The 16416-nt window shown below is 39.7% G+C and overlaps 1 protein-coding gene across 1 annotated transcript in view; it reads right to left on the reverse strand.

Moving 5' to 3' along the window:
* CLN6 (CLN6 transmembrane ER protein) overlaps positions 1-16416 on the reverse strand; it is a 351455-nt gene that overhangs the window by 183131 nt on the left and 151908 nt on the right. The window contains exon 3 of the mRNA XM_044077893.1: positions 9116-9214. Within this exon, the coding sequence (XP_043933828.1) occupies positions 9116-9214 (99 nt within the window). The remainder of the gene's footprint in view (positions 1-9115; positions 9215-16416) is intronic.

Consider the following 16416-nt stretch of genomic DNA (forward strand, 5'->3'; position numbering starts at 1 on the left):
TTGAGGAGGTGTTCGAGACAATCAAGAAACTAAAGTCTCATAAAGCCCCAGGCCCAGATAGTTTGACCTCGGAATTCTACAAATCTTTTAGTGAGATTCTGAGTAGTGTATTGTCACAGACTATTAATTATATCATTCTAAATAGAATTAATGATCCTCATTTTAATGCCTCGAGGACAGTTCTGATATTAAAGGAGAAAGGTGATTCCAAAAATCCTGATATTTACAGGCCTATATCACTTTTGAATATGGACATGAAAATCACGACATCAATTCTGGTGAGTAGACTGAAAAAGGTAATAAACCCAATAATATCAGAGGAACAGGCGGGGTTTATGGATGGGAGACAGACCACGGATAACACCTTAACGCTCCATACCTTAATCTCTTATGCGAAATATAAAAACCTGAATTTGTACGCCCTAATTATTGATGCTCAGAAAGCATTTGATAGGGTTAATTTGGTTTATTTATTTGATACATTACCTTATTTTAATATACCACAGGAGTTTATCTCAACGTTAAGGATACTATATAAACATGCATACACAAATTTATTTATAAATCACAAATGCTCGAATAGGATAAAAATCAAGAATGGTACCCGACAGGGCTGCCCATTATCTCCCATCTTATTTAATCTTTACTTGGAGCCCTTATTTTTACACTTTAAGCAAAATGTTTTTTATAATTCTCCTGTACTGTATGGAATAAAGGTTAGGATGGCTGCCTATGCAGATGATTTAAACATATATTGTACCACACCTGTTTCCGATACTGAAAAAATATTAGCTGCAATAGAAATCTTTGAGAGAATTTCCAACTACAAGCTAAATTTTAAAATCTAAAATATTCCCATTAAAGACACCCACACCTTTTTCAATGCTTCCTTTGATAGGACAAGTAATGACGGAAGAAAAGATAAAATATCTGGGGATTGTCTTCTCAACTGAAAATAGAGATTTTTTATAAACAATGTAAAGTCAACTACAGATCAGATAGCATTGATCTGGAAAGATGGAGTAGATTGAAGTTACCAATGATGGCAAGAGCAGCTATTATAAGAATGAATGTTCTTCCTAGAATGTTGTATATTTTTAGAGCTGCACAACTCAGAATTACCAAAACATTTTTCAAACAGCTTCATGTAAGATTGGGAAGATTTCTTTGGGAACCTAGGAAGACGAGAATATCATATGAAAAATTGATGGCTCCAAAAATTGGAATTACCGGATTTCAAAATGTACTATTTAGTGATTCAGGCCAACAGGATTTTAAAGACGCCTTACTGATAGTAATACTAGAAAATGGACACCCAAATGGGTGCTCTTAACGCACAAGTATATAAATGAAGTGAGTCAATGCTAAAGCATTGCCCTTTTAAATAATTGGACAATGAGTAAATATAAGTTAATGGAGCACATCAAAAGCTATGTAATGGCAATTCAAACTCTTTTCGCTTCCTTAAATTTACTAAAATATATGATGGTTTTCCAACCGTTTCATAGGAACCCAAATTTAACAATTGGTGGTCAATTGATTGATTTAAAGAAATTCCCTTTAATCATGGAGTTAACTGTACTGATTTATATCCTTTTCTAGGAGTACCAGTACATGATATTCTAAAAGAAATAGAACTTCCTATTTCCTATTTAACTATAGTAAGACAGCTAAAAGACTTGGTTATAAACTATTTTAATAACTATGACATGAAAGAGGAGGATTTAACCATTTCGTAATTTATGGGAAGCTGTTGCAGGATAGAAAATATATTACCGCAGCATATAAATTGATAAAAGAGAGGAAGTATAATAATTATATTCTTTTATCGAGTTACTGGAGAGAGAAATTGATATTGCCAGATGACAATAAGATATTGAAGGCATTTGAGTTAACATTAAAGTCCGTATCCCTTCAGAAATTGGTATTTACGCAGCTGATGATATTTAACAATGCATACTATACTCATCTCACTTTGCACAAATTTGATAAGAATTCACCCATACGCCCAAAATGCTTAGATCAGACAGCAGATTTACTTCACATGTTCTGGAGTTGTAAGTACATTTATAAATTGTGGAATTCATTAAAATTGCAGTTACAAAAAATGGGTTACCAAAGTTCAACACTCTCTTGGGAGTTTATGATTCTTCATATTCCCGGAGAATCTCGATAAATCAAAAACGATTGTAATTATGAATATTTGCCTATTAATGAAATTATATATAGCCACAAATTGGTTGAACCCAGCCCAGACATCGTGGGAAAATTTCAGATTATTGGCAATAAAACACATCTTAGCGCATAAACTGCTAATTAGTGACCACAAGAAAAATATCAATAATATAAAAATATGGGAGCAAATTTTTAATATTGTTTTGGCTTAGAGGTTACTATCCACTTATTCTCCGGAACCAGAGTATAGTCTAAATCAACCTTAGATTAGATAGAAAATGTATAGAAAACACAGATTGTTGGCTTTGATTAAGTTAATGTTGGATTTTTATTATTTTCCTTTTGATTGTTATTGCTGTATCTTTGATCAATACATGAGGTTGATATATATGTGAAATTAACCAATGGAAGCATCTTGTATATATTGTATATAATGTGTGAATTTGTAATATGGTTGTGAAAAATAATAAAAAATGTTTATTGAAAAAAAAAAAAAAAAACCACTAAATACATTTATGTAGGGGGGAAAATCCTTGCCCCCGCTACTTATATAACTCTGAGATCGCACTACAGTGGTGAAAAGGGAATATTCCCTTATCAAGTACCCTTGACTACAGGAAGCAGCTCACAGACAACTCAGATCCTTAATACTCTGTGCTAACTGCCAGACTAATTATCATTAAAAGACTTTATACTGGTGATAATTACAGTTGCAATATACGTTGGTAAAACTATGCCCTAACAATTTATTCATGCATACATACTACCGTTTAATCGGGTTGGCTAGTCTTCAGTAAGTTTTTATCAAAGGATCTTCAAGGATGTACATGACATCAATGCAAATGGCTTTCTCATGTTAGCTCTTCATGGCAAATGAATGCACATTCAGAACAGGCATACATATCTCTAAAGAGCAACTGACTTTTGCATTGAGGAGCACAGCCCTACACTTTAAAAATGTAGTAGACAACTGTTAACCCCTCTTATACCATCCAGTAGTGAAAAAACATAAATTAAGGATCTATAACCACGGATTTGCACTTTCCTAATATCTTTGCAGCCAGCTTGGTGGATATGGGCATTGAGGCAACGTAGCAGTTGTCTCATACTTACTGACAACCATCTAATTCTAAAGCAAACCGATTCAGTATATGAGAGAAATAGTTACACAATGTAACTAAAGCAAACCGATTCAGTATATGAGAGAAATAGTTACACAACATAACTGGAGGCAAGGCTCTCACTTACCAACACAAACATCACCGGACAGGGTAGTAGTAACACACAGACTACACCCGCTAGACACAGTGTGGACCAGACACGTAGACCCACATATGCTGAGGCTCTTATCTTCCTAAACCACAAAGGCCTCCCAGATGTTACACACAAAACAAGTATGCACAGCTACTTCTACAGCACTCTACTAAGACAACATATATCAAGACAGACATAACGTAATCACAAGGTGTTTCAACCTCTAAGCCCATGGGGCATGCCAACACACACAACACAATGTTTTATTTATAGGGCATTCTATTGGGAGACACACAGATGTTCCACTCACCAAGCTGACCAAGGAGAGTGTCACAGTCAGCTGTCTTTCAGGACCAGGATCTGCCAGATAATGCATTCACTCATGTCATTGCATTACAAGTACCAGTATGAATATCATAATCCATGTTGGGTAAATGACCTAAAACACATCTCCCTGGACTATATAAAAACAGGCATGCTAGAGCTCTCAGACTATGCATCTCAGGTGGGTATGAGCCTAGCACTGTGCAGCATTCCACTTCTCCAAGGAAGATGCCACAGTACAAATGGAAGATAACTGACTTTAACAATTGGTATAGTTTTTGATGTCACTGAAAGGAGGTGAAATATTTGCCTGGGAGGTTATGGTAGTTGGACTACACTGCTTTGCCAGGGTGGTCAGCACCTATCACCCCTAGGTTTTTTGAATACTGGCTAAAACCTTGTCCAACCCCCATAGTGCCTTTTTAGGCAGTGCCAACCTGATAAACCTACTGACATAGCTAAAACAACTCAGAATAATCAAAAGGTGTTACTGCTCAATGCCAGGAGTCTAAACAGGAAATACCACTCCCTACATCTCTCCACATCCTGGAGAATATAGACATCTGTGCATTTACTTAGATTTAGTTTAAAGCCACAGAGGGCATCCCAGCGGGTAAGGGACATTTTGACCAGACAGTTCAACCCCCATTGAAATGGCAAGGCAAGAAAAAAATAAACCACAGACATTTTGGCATAAAGAAAATAAAAACATTATATACAGCTCGTGCATTCACACAGTTACTGAGAAAATGTCAAATATTACCTAAAAAAAAAAAAAAATGGAAAAAAGTCATGAGGATATATAACGGTTCAAAACATTTGCATTTGAAATAAATATAATAATATTATTACTACTGATTTAAAAGATTAATGTTTGCAATGTTAAATAATATTGATTTTAAAGTTAAGTTAAAAAACTCTTATTAAATTAATTATATTTGCAAATTAAATAAAATGTTAACATTTACATATAAAAAAGTTAAATAATAAATTCCAGTAAAAAAAAAAAAAAAAACATGATTGAAATATTAAGCAATAAAATGCATTTATAAAACTTAAAAAAAATTTTTTTTATATAATTGGGGTCAAATAGTCTGGGGTCAAAATGTCCACTAGCTACTCCCATAGACAATAAATGTAAATTTAAACATGAAAGTGTATAAAATTGCATTGGGGTCGAATTGTCCGAGGTCAAAACGCCCTGCTTTTATCCCAGCAGTGCAAGGCTGTAATGCCTACCACATTCAGACCATCTACAGCACAGGTAGGGTCTAAAGGTGGAGGACACTCGATTTACATAAAACTTATCTCAAGGTTGATCAAACAGTATGACACACTTGAACGTCTTTCCATTCAATGTACCACAAATAAAATTCCATATATATACTTACATGATATAGGTCCCCCTCCATGACTCAGGAAGCTCATACCACATACTTGAATGTAACAGGGATACTCCGCATTCAACCCAACACAATATTCATGACTTTAACTGCCCCAACATTAAATGAGAATTATACATGACCTCAAACAAGCAGGCCTTGAGATTCTTTGAGATTGTAAACGCAAACACCATTGAATGCCTGTACACCCACCAGGGGAGCAAATATCCTTGACTTGGTCCTCACAAACATGGGGAAAAGATGCACTCCCCCAGTGTTAAGTCTTTACTGGTGAAATTTTGACCACAAAGCTGTCTGTTCAAGATTAACATTAAGCCCAGGACCACAGCTAACCCTGGAATATTTCAAATGTATTCCAAGGCTAACTACCTCCTACTAAGCAGCAATCTAGAAACATTCCAAGCCCACCAAACCCGAGAAAACAGCTGCCAGTGTGTAATTGTTCACAGAAACCCTGTACAATCATGTAAATAACTGCATAGTTACAGCTTTATCTACCCAAAATAAACATAGGGCAACCTCCAAAAACAAGCCACCCTGGTGGAATCCCAGTACAAACAGGTTGTATAACACAGGAAAGAAAATCATGTCTAAAAACAGGATTGCATTGCCCAGCAAGGTAAAACCTTCCTTATCAATCTGAACAAGAAAGTCAGGGGACTAATGAAGGGTACCAAAGCCAAATTTGAAATAGAAATAGCCTCCCAAGCTAAGCAGAACCATATGGCTTTCCTCAGTTACGTTTGCAACATTAAAAGCAACACCCAACAATGTGCCAAACTAATAGTGAATGGAATCATCTGTACAGAGCCACAGAATGTAGCAAATCTGCTGGCCAATAGACTTAGGTCCAGCTTTACCCCCATCACCTTCAGTCACCCTAGAATGCCTTCTAAATAGCTTGCAGTATGACCTGTCAGGCCCATTAGAATCTACATTTAACCATAGGCTCCAGACAGGATTTGTGTCAAATAACTGGAGGACTGTGATGGTTATCCCTTTATACAAGGGGAACCTTCCATAGACTCAGAAAACTACAGATCCATAATTCTGACTAGTCTCGTATGTAAGGCCATGGAAAGAATTACTATGGATCTGATAAACAATGAGAATGAAAAACCTACATACACTGGACCCTCACCTAGTTCTGTTTTGTCAAAGGCAGGTCATACCTAGTTAACCTGGTGGACTTCTTTGAGAAGGTCATTAAAGTTCTGGATGAGAGCAAAACAGTGCACACCACCTATCTCAACCTGACCAAGGCATTCAACACAATACCTCGCTCAGACATTCTAGATAAACTTAAAGAATTAGGCATAAACCCATATGTTACTCAATGGATAGCCAGCTGATTCACTGATGAGGCACGAAGTTAAGATCAGAGAATCCACCTCCACAAATAGACAGTCAACTGTGGAGTCCCAGGGGGACTGGTGCTGGGGCCTCTCCTTTTTAACATCTGCTTCTGTGAAGGCAAGGCAAATGTCAAGTGCCTCTGGCTGACCAAGTCTGCAGACAAATATAAATTCGGCATGGTCACTGAATAAAGACAGAGATACTCCTCAAGATGGCTTGACACAGGCAGACAGTTGGTGCCAGAGTCACAGATTATAACTCATTGCAAAAACAATTAATGCATAATAGTACCCTTTGCAAAGATGCCATCTCTGGAAATTACCACATTGATAGTAGACCCAGTAGTCAGGCATGTGGGAAGACTTATTGACAGTAGTTTGACCTTTTACCACCGCATGTCTAATGTGGTGAGGAAATCATTCTATGTTGCAAAACAGTAAGGGCATGACATCCAGGTCCAAGGAGGTCATTGTTCCTCTGTATTCAGCTCTCATCAGACCAGTCATAGAGTACAGTGCACCACTCGGCAACTACCTGACCAGGCACTTGCAACAGCTTAAGAGACTACAGTGGTTCCTTACAAAAAGTATATGGGGAGTCAACAATAAGTCTTATGTGGAGTACCTCAAACCTTAGCCATGTACCTGGTCTCCTACAGACTGCTACATGGTGATCTACCTCTGGCCTACAAAGCATCCTCTGATCCCCACACTGATGAATCTGTTGCACATCCACAAAAGAACTAGCATCAGAAATACCTGACCTAAGAACCTAGAACTCTGCAATATAGACAGGACATATTGGAAAGACAGGTATATGACTTAAAGGTTATCCCTTCTTTGGAACAGGCTTCCCAGCACATCCCTACCCTTATTCAAATATACTTTGGACCAATGGATGGAAAACCACACATTTATCCCTGTTTTGGCCCCTATGTCCCTAATGGGCAGAGGCAACCTGTGAACATGTCCTGTGTACAAGAATATATTGCAACTGTAAAATTCCTTGAGATATTGACACGTCAGCAATTTTTGGTAAATCTGGTGTAAGTCTGGCTTAAAATGGCTCTTGGGCTGATAGCCTAGTCACCAACTATGAACCTATACCTGTGCTTATAACTTACTATGAGTCTGCATACAAAGTGATGTAATGTCAAGAGAATATATATATATATATATATATATATATATGTGCAACAATTAGGTTTTGGCTTCATGAACTGATATCCCGGGTTTAGGAAAAGATTTATGGGCAGAAATTTGGTCAAAAAAAGAAAAGAGTGAGTTTCTGTGGGACAGCATTTCTTCTTGAGTGAGCGTTGGGATGACTTTTAGCACATGCAGGAACTTGGAGATACAGGAGGTCTACCGAGGCTAAACAAATGTGAGATGCTTCATTGGATAGAATTTGGACATGTACAGATAAGCATTTGCTACCCTGATATCACTGACACCTTTGCATGCACAGAGTGGTAGAGTCATGTTCTCATCCTACCTGATGAGAAGAAAGTAGCCAACCAGCTGCCAGCATTAAGTCCCACCAACATTAAGTCCTTGATAACATATTACATCGCCAAACTTCATTAAACCCCACCATGTAAGTTAATACAAATTGTCAGCAAAGGAAAAGGAACCCACAGGCTTGCTTGGCATTTGAGACTGCTGGCAGAGGGGAATTGGGGAGATAGGCATGGACACAGGAAAAGGAAGTAGGGTGGTGTAGGGGTCTGAGAAGGCACAAAAGAAAAATTTCCAGTTGGACTAAAAGAAGAATGCGGTGAGCACATACATTACATAACATACACTAACTTTCTCAAATTTGAAATAAATCAGCATGCTGTAAAAGGATGCTCACTTTTCTAATACTGCGAGTAAAGCCTCACAAATGGGTACTGTGTTTCTGCTCATTGTTTCATTAGTATGCATCTGAAGTAAGGCCCAAAAGGACCAGTAGCTGATTGCAGACTAAAGCAATGAGCATCCCATTCCCTTTAGACGGATCACTTCTCTGATGATAAAAACAATGCTCTGCCCTCTCTGTGTTTAGCTTTTAGGCAATATTACAACTCTCAGCAGCTTCCATGCTCCTAAGACATAATCTGATATCAACAGTCGCTAGCAAACCAGAGATAATGAGGTGGATAAGAACTCGGCCTGCATCAAAGAAAAAGGACAAATCTATAACTGGTCCCAGGCCATTAATCACACCAGATAAGGAGTCTGGAGAATTTGCCTGAATAAAATAAAGTTAGCTAATATGCATAAAATGAGAAGTACAAAACGTAGCAACTCAAAAAGAAAAAGCTGGATCAGCATTCCTTTATAGGCAGCCAGTTCATAAAGACTTCTTCCTGTACATGTTATACAGTGTTCTCTTCAAAAACATTTACACAATGAAACAAGCATCACTGTTTTACAATAATACATGTGCTGTCGATAGTTAAGACCATAGTTTCTTCTCAGTTACTGAAATATGGCCAAGATATGCAGAAAAATAGTCCAAGAAAATTAGATGGGTACACATAATTTCAAAATGCAGTGAATGGTGAGATGATCAAAAGAAGCAAAATAAAAGTGTGCAAATATTAACAAATCAATATTTACCTTTAGAAGAAGAAATGGTGTGATGACATTATATGCCATATGGAAGTAGTCACCAGCACTAGGTTTGTTTAATGGAAACCATTCCAATGGAAGAATAATCTACAAAAGTTAAGCATGGCAATGTTTATGTTATGTAAAACAACATTCAGTCATTTTAGGTAAAACACACACACACACACACACACACACACACACACACACACACACACACACACACACACACACACACACACACACACACACACAAGTCAGCTCCTTTTAAAAAGACAATTAATAACGATTCTTAAGTAATACATTCCAAGAGTTCCTCTTAGATGGTAATCATAGCATGTATCCTTTTCTTCATTTACTGGAAGCCATTGTATTCTAACTTGACTACATATTCAGTCACAATTTTATACAGTTGACTCATGTATATAACTGGAATGAGCCACTGTAGGTGAAATAGTGACCACCATGGCAGACTCTGATTTAGCTTTTAGTATCAGTGGCAATGGCCATAGCATTTTGAAAAGTATTTAAAATTTAAAATCGTGTTTCTTAAGTGCATCCTTTGAAGGGCCTATCTTAACTGAGAAGTCCAGTGAGTTCTGATGTGCACTTAAATTACTGACTCTCACCTTTTTACAGCATGGCCATGGCACAATTATACATTTACACCACCACAGGTGTATGAAATCGTGAGTACTTGACTTAAAAGGTTTAACTGCCACTCCGTTATTGGTCAGACTCAAACAAACAAAGCTCCCAGCTTTTCATGTTTTTGACAGAAAACATTCTCATCAAGCTAAAACAAAGTGTACAGGCTTTAAGCTAGAAAGGAGGGAGAACCCCTTCTTTTTACTAGGAGTGCTGTTATGCCCCTCTTTTTCAATTGCTTTCACTAGTGGACCTCCTGTGTTTGCTATATGATGATCATGTCTTTGCTCTGACCCTTAACTTCTGGCACATGGCTAAAAATGCACACTATAATACATTCCACAGTATTACTCCAGTTACAGCAACCTGCAGATATAAACAATGTGACAGCCATTGCATTATCAGCCTGGAGATGAGTCTCTAAATGGAGAAAGCCTCCATATTTCTCATGATTAAGTTTTGTACAAATTAATTCCTAAAACATGTTCTTGTTATAATTTTGAGGGTATGGTCAACAATACACATTATTTAAGGTTTGCAACTGCCAAACGTCTCTTGCATTGTGTTTTTACATTTTCAAAATTCTGATTATTCACAGTTAATTAATGTAATATTTAAAAGACGATGATGTTTCTACACAGAATATTTTAGTAGTACATTTTATGTAATTTTATATTGTTATGAACACAAACATACATTTTGAGCTCCAGTTAAAATGAGCTAGTACTGGCCTTAATAACCACACTGGATATTTTGCTGATGTGTTGAAACAAATGTATTAGAACAGTTTTTTAATGTAACCATCTTCTGCAACAGTTGGTACCAACAGCATTGTTGCTGAATCCAGGAACTTTTGTAGGAAAAACCATGTACCGTAAAAACAACAAAACTGTCATAACTGAAACCACAGTTTAATCTGACTTCCAGCAGACTTGCCAGACTAACAAATCACTGCATAAAATATCATAAGCAGACAGCAAGCAGTTTGCTACCATCTTAGACATGCAAAACGCTTGTGAAAGAAAGTAGTACTTCACAGTCACGAATGGTAGAAGATGCACAGCAAGCTGCATGTCAAGCAAAATAAAATGCAAAAGTGTGGAGCTGCAAGCCACAAAAATACTTCTAGCAGTAGCACTGTTTGTTCAGCAGCATTTCCTGTCCCTAAGGGCTGCTATCTTAAAGGCAGAGTGAGATGATGGCAAGTTGTTGTTCTTAGGTTCATAGGTAGGTCCTGGGCTATCTGCCTGAGGGCATTTATAAGCCTAGCCAGAGTGCATCGGCTTTCGCTGCCCCATTGATTAATTAACTGATCCTCTGTCAAGCAGAGCCAATGAAGTGATCCCAGGGGTGTATTTTCTGTTACCCATACACTCATCAAGGTTTCTCTTGAAGAGTGTTAGTGAGGGGCTCTGCCTGATGTAATTTGGAATTTTGTTCCAAAGCATGGGGAGTCTCTGTGACAGGAATCTATCCCTCCAGCATGTTCTATTTATTGTTGTGGTGAGGTTTAGCTCACTAGAGCACGTGGCTCGCAGTGACTTGGATTTCTTTAGGTGGAGCATGTCCATCAGTTCTGAGTTGGACATGGCTTTGTAAGTCAGGCAGAGATCACCTCTGAGTAAGCGATATGCCACTGAGTACAGCCGGAGTTTTTTCAGTCGGGCTGCATAGGACATATGTTTGAGACCAGTAATCCTCTTGATGAGGTACTTTTGTGGTCTTTCCAGCTGTTGGAAGTGTCTTGTGAGGTACATCCCAAATGGGACATTGTACTCTATGATGGGTCTAATGAGTGACGAGTAGAGGGGCACTATAACCTCTTTATTTCTAGATGCGAACCCTTTAGTAATTAGATGGGCCACATAGAAGGATTTCCTAACTACTTTGGCAATATGATTGTCAAAGGAGAGATTACTATCTACCTGGGTCCCCAGATCTCTTATTACCTCTTCTTTGTTAAGGGGGCTGCCACCTATATGGTAATTTGTGGGTGTTTTGTTTTTCCCAAATGGGATGACTATGCATTTTTTGGTGTTTAGCTTGAGGCCATGACTTTGACACCAGGTGTCCATTTCAGTAAGGCCCTTTTGGAGGATGTCCGTGTCAGATGGAGAGTCAATTATGGCTCCCAGTTTGCAGTCATCGGCGAACTTGGTTAGCCATAGTCCTCCTGTGTTTGCCTATACTTCTGAGAAGTATATGCCAAACAGTAGGAGTCCCTGGACCGAGCCTTGCGGGACACCACTTGTGACTAGTTTAGAGTCGAATCTGGAGCCCGCTATTCTTACCATATTAGTTCTGTCTGTAAGTCAGTTGGCAACCCATCTCATGACCTAGGGATTTATGTTCAGGCTGGTATGTTTTTCTATAATTCCAGAGTGGGGAATGGTGTCAAAAGCCTTGGCAAGGTCAAGGTAGGCTGTGTGAACTACCTTCCCCTCATCTATGGCCTTGGTGACTGTCTCAAAGAAGTCAACCAGGTTTAGTAGGCATGATCTGCCCTTAACAAAGCTGAACTTGGTCGGGTCAAGTGTTTGGAGGTTCCCAATGTCTTTGTTAATGAGTTCCATGATGATGCACTCTATAGCCTTGCAGACCAGGCTAGTCAGGCTTATGGGGCGATAGTTACCAGGGTCAGTTGTGGCCCCTCCTTTGTGGAGAGGAATAACCGTTGCTGTGCACCATTCTATGGGCACGTAGCCTGTGGATAGGTGGGGGGTTAGTTCATTCTGTAGTTCATGCAAGATGCAGCCTGGGACACCATCTGGTCCCATTGATGCTGTGTTTTTGGCTTTTGAAAGGGCTGTTTTCACCTGTGCGTCTGTGATTTTTGGGACACTACACTTTTCCGGTATTGTTGTGGGCCCTTTTGGAGGTGAGAGGGGGGTGAAGTTTGCATTGAATCTATCTGCCAGGATGTTGGCAATATCAGTAGGTTCAGTATATTCTGTGCTATTTTGCACTAGTTCAGTGCATATCTGCGAGTTGCCACTTAGATTCTTAACATAGCTAAAGAAGGCTTTGTGGTTATCTTTTGAATCCTTGGCTATTTTTCTTTTGAAGTTAGCCTTGGATGATTTCATGAGGGACCTCAGTTTCTTACTGATACTGATCAGGGATGTCTTTCCTTCTTGTGATTTGCTTTTTTTCTGAACTAGTTTCCTCCTTCTATTGTATAGCCTGTTTATTGCAGGTCCACCAAACTGGTTTCCTTCTCTTAGAGGAGTGAGTCTTGGTTTTGCTAGGGATGGCACAATCCATGCATCCTTGTAGGTGCTCATAGAGTGCATTTGTAAAGGTTTCTGCATCTTGGGCAGCGTTATCCTTTAGCGTGGTGGCTGTGAAACTTACCACCTCTGTCTTAAGTAAGGTGAAGTTTGCTTTAGAAAAGTTTTTTACTGTGGTTTCCTTAGTTGGGGGTGGTGGTGGGGTGTGGACATCCAGAGTGATTAGTTTATGGTCTGATCTAACCAGTGACGGGTTGACCTCTGGTGTGGAACACCTGTCGCCCATGTTGGTGATGACCAGGTCCAATATGTTTTCACCTCTGGTAGGGGAGTTTACCAGCTTATCCAGGGTGTTCAAGTTGATGAATTCCAGGAAGCGCTGGGCCTGGAAATTTGTACTCTAGTAGTTTTCCCAGTGAATGGTAGGGTAATTGAAATCACCCAATATCAGGGTGTTTGGTAAGACCTTCATGTTTTCCAGTGTCTCCAGAAAGGTGGAGTAGTGTGCCTGGGTCATGGAGGGTGATCTGTAGAAGGCCACAATTTGCATTGCAGATTTGCCAGATGTTAATTGCACATTGATGATCTCAGAGGTATCATGCTGAGCCACTAACTTGGAGGTGTAGGTATCCTTGATGAATATGGATACACCCCCTCCTTTTGTGTTTCGGTCTGTATTCTGTGGCCGAAACGTGTGGTATGAGTTGTAGCCCGGTAGTGCTGGGGTGCTCTCTGGAGCCTTGAACCAAGTTTCAGTTACTGCACAGATGTCAACATTCTCCATACTGAGGAGTACTTCGAGTGCATGCATTTTGAGATTTAAACTCCTGGCATTGAGTAGCATAACCCTCAGTTTTTTGTTAAATTGTGCTGTTTACGGAGGTGGGTTTGACTTTTGAGCCTTGCCTAATAAAGGCACTAAGGCATCTTCTTTCGGCTTTTCCCGGTTAGGGGTCACCACAGCTGAACTCCGGTCTGCTAATTACTGGCAGTAGATTTTTATGGTGCCGAGGTGCCAGCTTGATGCCCAACCTTCAATGAAGGCACACCCATTTACGCATGTCTTTCGAACGCCACTTGACCGCGTGGAGGACATGCAGACTCCACACAGAAGGCAGTCCAGTCAAGAATCGAATGGGAGAACCTCTTGCTGTGAGGTGACAATGCTACTGCTGCAAAACCGTGGCCTACAATGAGATGATGATGCAAGTGACATTACTAAAAACAAATAAGCAGTGCAGCACTTACCATGAGCTAACTGATTGGCTGGAAGAGAGCCACCAACGTGTGCCTATTATGATATCACTATTGGCTGCTATAGAGTAAACATGTGACAATGAAGGCCTTACCTGGTGTATGCTTGCACTAGTATGTCAGTAGGAAGGGGATACTTTTCTGTAAAATGCCAGTTAGTGTGTAATGTAAAGGGGTTGATAACTAATGTGCCTACACATCACCCTGGCAGGGCCGACAACTCACACATCTACACTTCTGGTATACAAATAATCTATTTTCCACTTCCAGCATGGTAAAATTGCACAGGGTCACCTAGCTAGTAGTTATAGGCACTCTGGTAATTTGGTACATAAATAGATATGTAGTGTATGTACGTCTGTCCCCTATATGTCCTTACTATGATGCAGTGTACCCACTGGAACCCTGGCGGTTGATGCCCATATAGAACTTGCAGGGTGCTCCTGAACAGCACTACAACACTGCCCACTTGCAAATAAGAATCATCGCTGAAAATATATCCAGCCTGCTAAAAGTCCAGTTCCACTGCTTAGATACATTTGGGGAGCTCTGAAGTATGTCCTGCCACAGTCTTCTAGCTGTCCATAGCAACATAAAGTCCTGAGAGGGCATGGAGGACAGTTATCTATCCTGGGAGCCTCTGGGACTGCTGCAGCTGCCCTTTTCAGAGCCACCACACTGACATCATCCAGGTACAGCAAGCAGTATCAGCACCGCACCCACAGGTAGTGACAAGCACAGTAATAAGGCAGTGCAGGTAAATATTCCAACTCTGTGCAGCCTGAGAAGTACACAGGTTACAGTGCAATGTCACACAGGACAAACAGGAAGCATACAGTGGTACATAAAGTCAGAGCTGTAACTAGAATGAGGTATAGGTTGAAGATGCCCTGGGCACAGGCTGTTACAGGGCACACTTGCCAGTTGCTGATGAGGGTATGAGTGCAGAATTGGCATTCATTTAAGAAGTTATAGGTAATACTGTGGCTTCCTAAATGAGTGCAGATATTGATTGCATTTGCACTTGTAGTATGGAACTCTGTGTATCATTAACTTTAGCAAAAAGCTTGCAGCTTGCGGTTGCAGATTTGTTTTTTCTTTTTGTCCTCATCTCTGGGTTGAGTATGGTCACTGGTCTGGAGAACTGCCCACAGCACCAAATTATCTAGCTACATCTGTGCTCAAAGGCTAGCTGTGAAGTACATAATGAAATCACACTGTACAGCAGACAACTCTGAATACACAACACAAAGTGTCAGACCTTTGCGCAGTTAAGCTCTTTGTTTTATTGTTAGTCTGATGTATCATGTAGGTGATATACCTCTAACATTGTTTTTTACAGGATTCCACCCATCCACAGCACCAGTGTTGTGGATCATTGAATTACAGACATGATTCCATAGAGGCTGGTCAGCACTTGAATAAAAGGGGCTGTTGGTTGGTGGAATTTATAGTTCACTCCAGGAAGTGCGTCACATCAGCTACCAAGAGGGCTACAGACAAATCAGCCACAACCTCTAGCATCGCTTGCAATGATTGCTGAGCCACAGAAAGCAAACAAGCCAGGCTGCCTGCCTGGAAGAGGACTAAACTTCCCCCACACGAAGATGAAGGGACTAGAATTTTACCTGAAGGAATAGACAAAGGTGTTTCGATGCCCCAATCCTTGTGTATCTCAGTAGGAGATGCACATGGTTAGTAACAAATACAGAATGTTTATATTGCCAGTCACAAAGATCATGGGGATCTGCAGGTGCAGTGCTACTCTTTGCTGATCGTGAGTCACAAAACTCATTTCCTGCATCCCCCTACTCCACTCAAAGGTAGGCATGCCCATCCAGCTCAGGCCACTTGGCATAGGTGGGAGAAAATAATGCCTCCTAGCCATTCCATTCTTCTGTAAGTAGAAACTACCAATAAATAGAATACAAAATTGTTAACACTTTTTGAATGATTTCCTCCCATTTATTTTCAACAAATAACTGTACTACTGTTTGACAGCTGTCTTCATGACATTCATAACCATACAGTCCTTTACATCAACTGTCACATTTTTAGGTAGGTGACTAATTGGGTCAGGTGACTAGTAATTACAAACATTGGGTGTACAGACTATGCACAATAAAAATACAGGTTGGACACTGTAATGCAGCGGCTGTCACAGAAAATTCTATTGGT

Source organism: Protopterus annectens, chromosome 7.part0 (genome assembly GCF_019279795.1).
Source record: "Protopterus annectens isolate FY-2018-M chromosome 7.part0, PAN1.0, whole genome shotgun sequence".
In the NCBI taxonomy this organism is placed as follows: Eukaryota; Metazoa; Chordata; order Ceratodontiformes; family Protopteridae; genus Protopterus; species Protopterus annectens.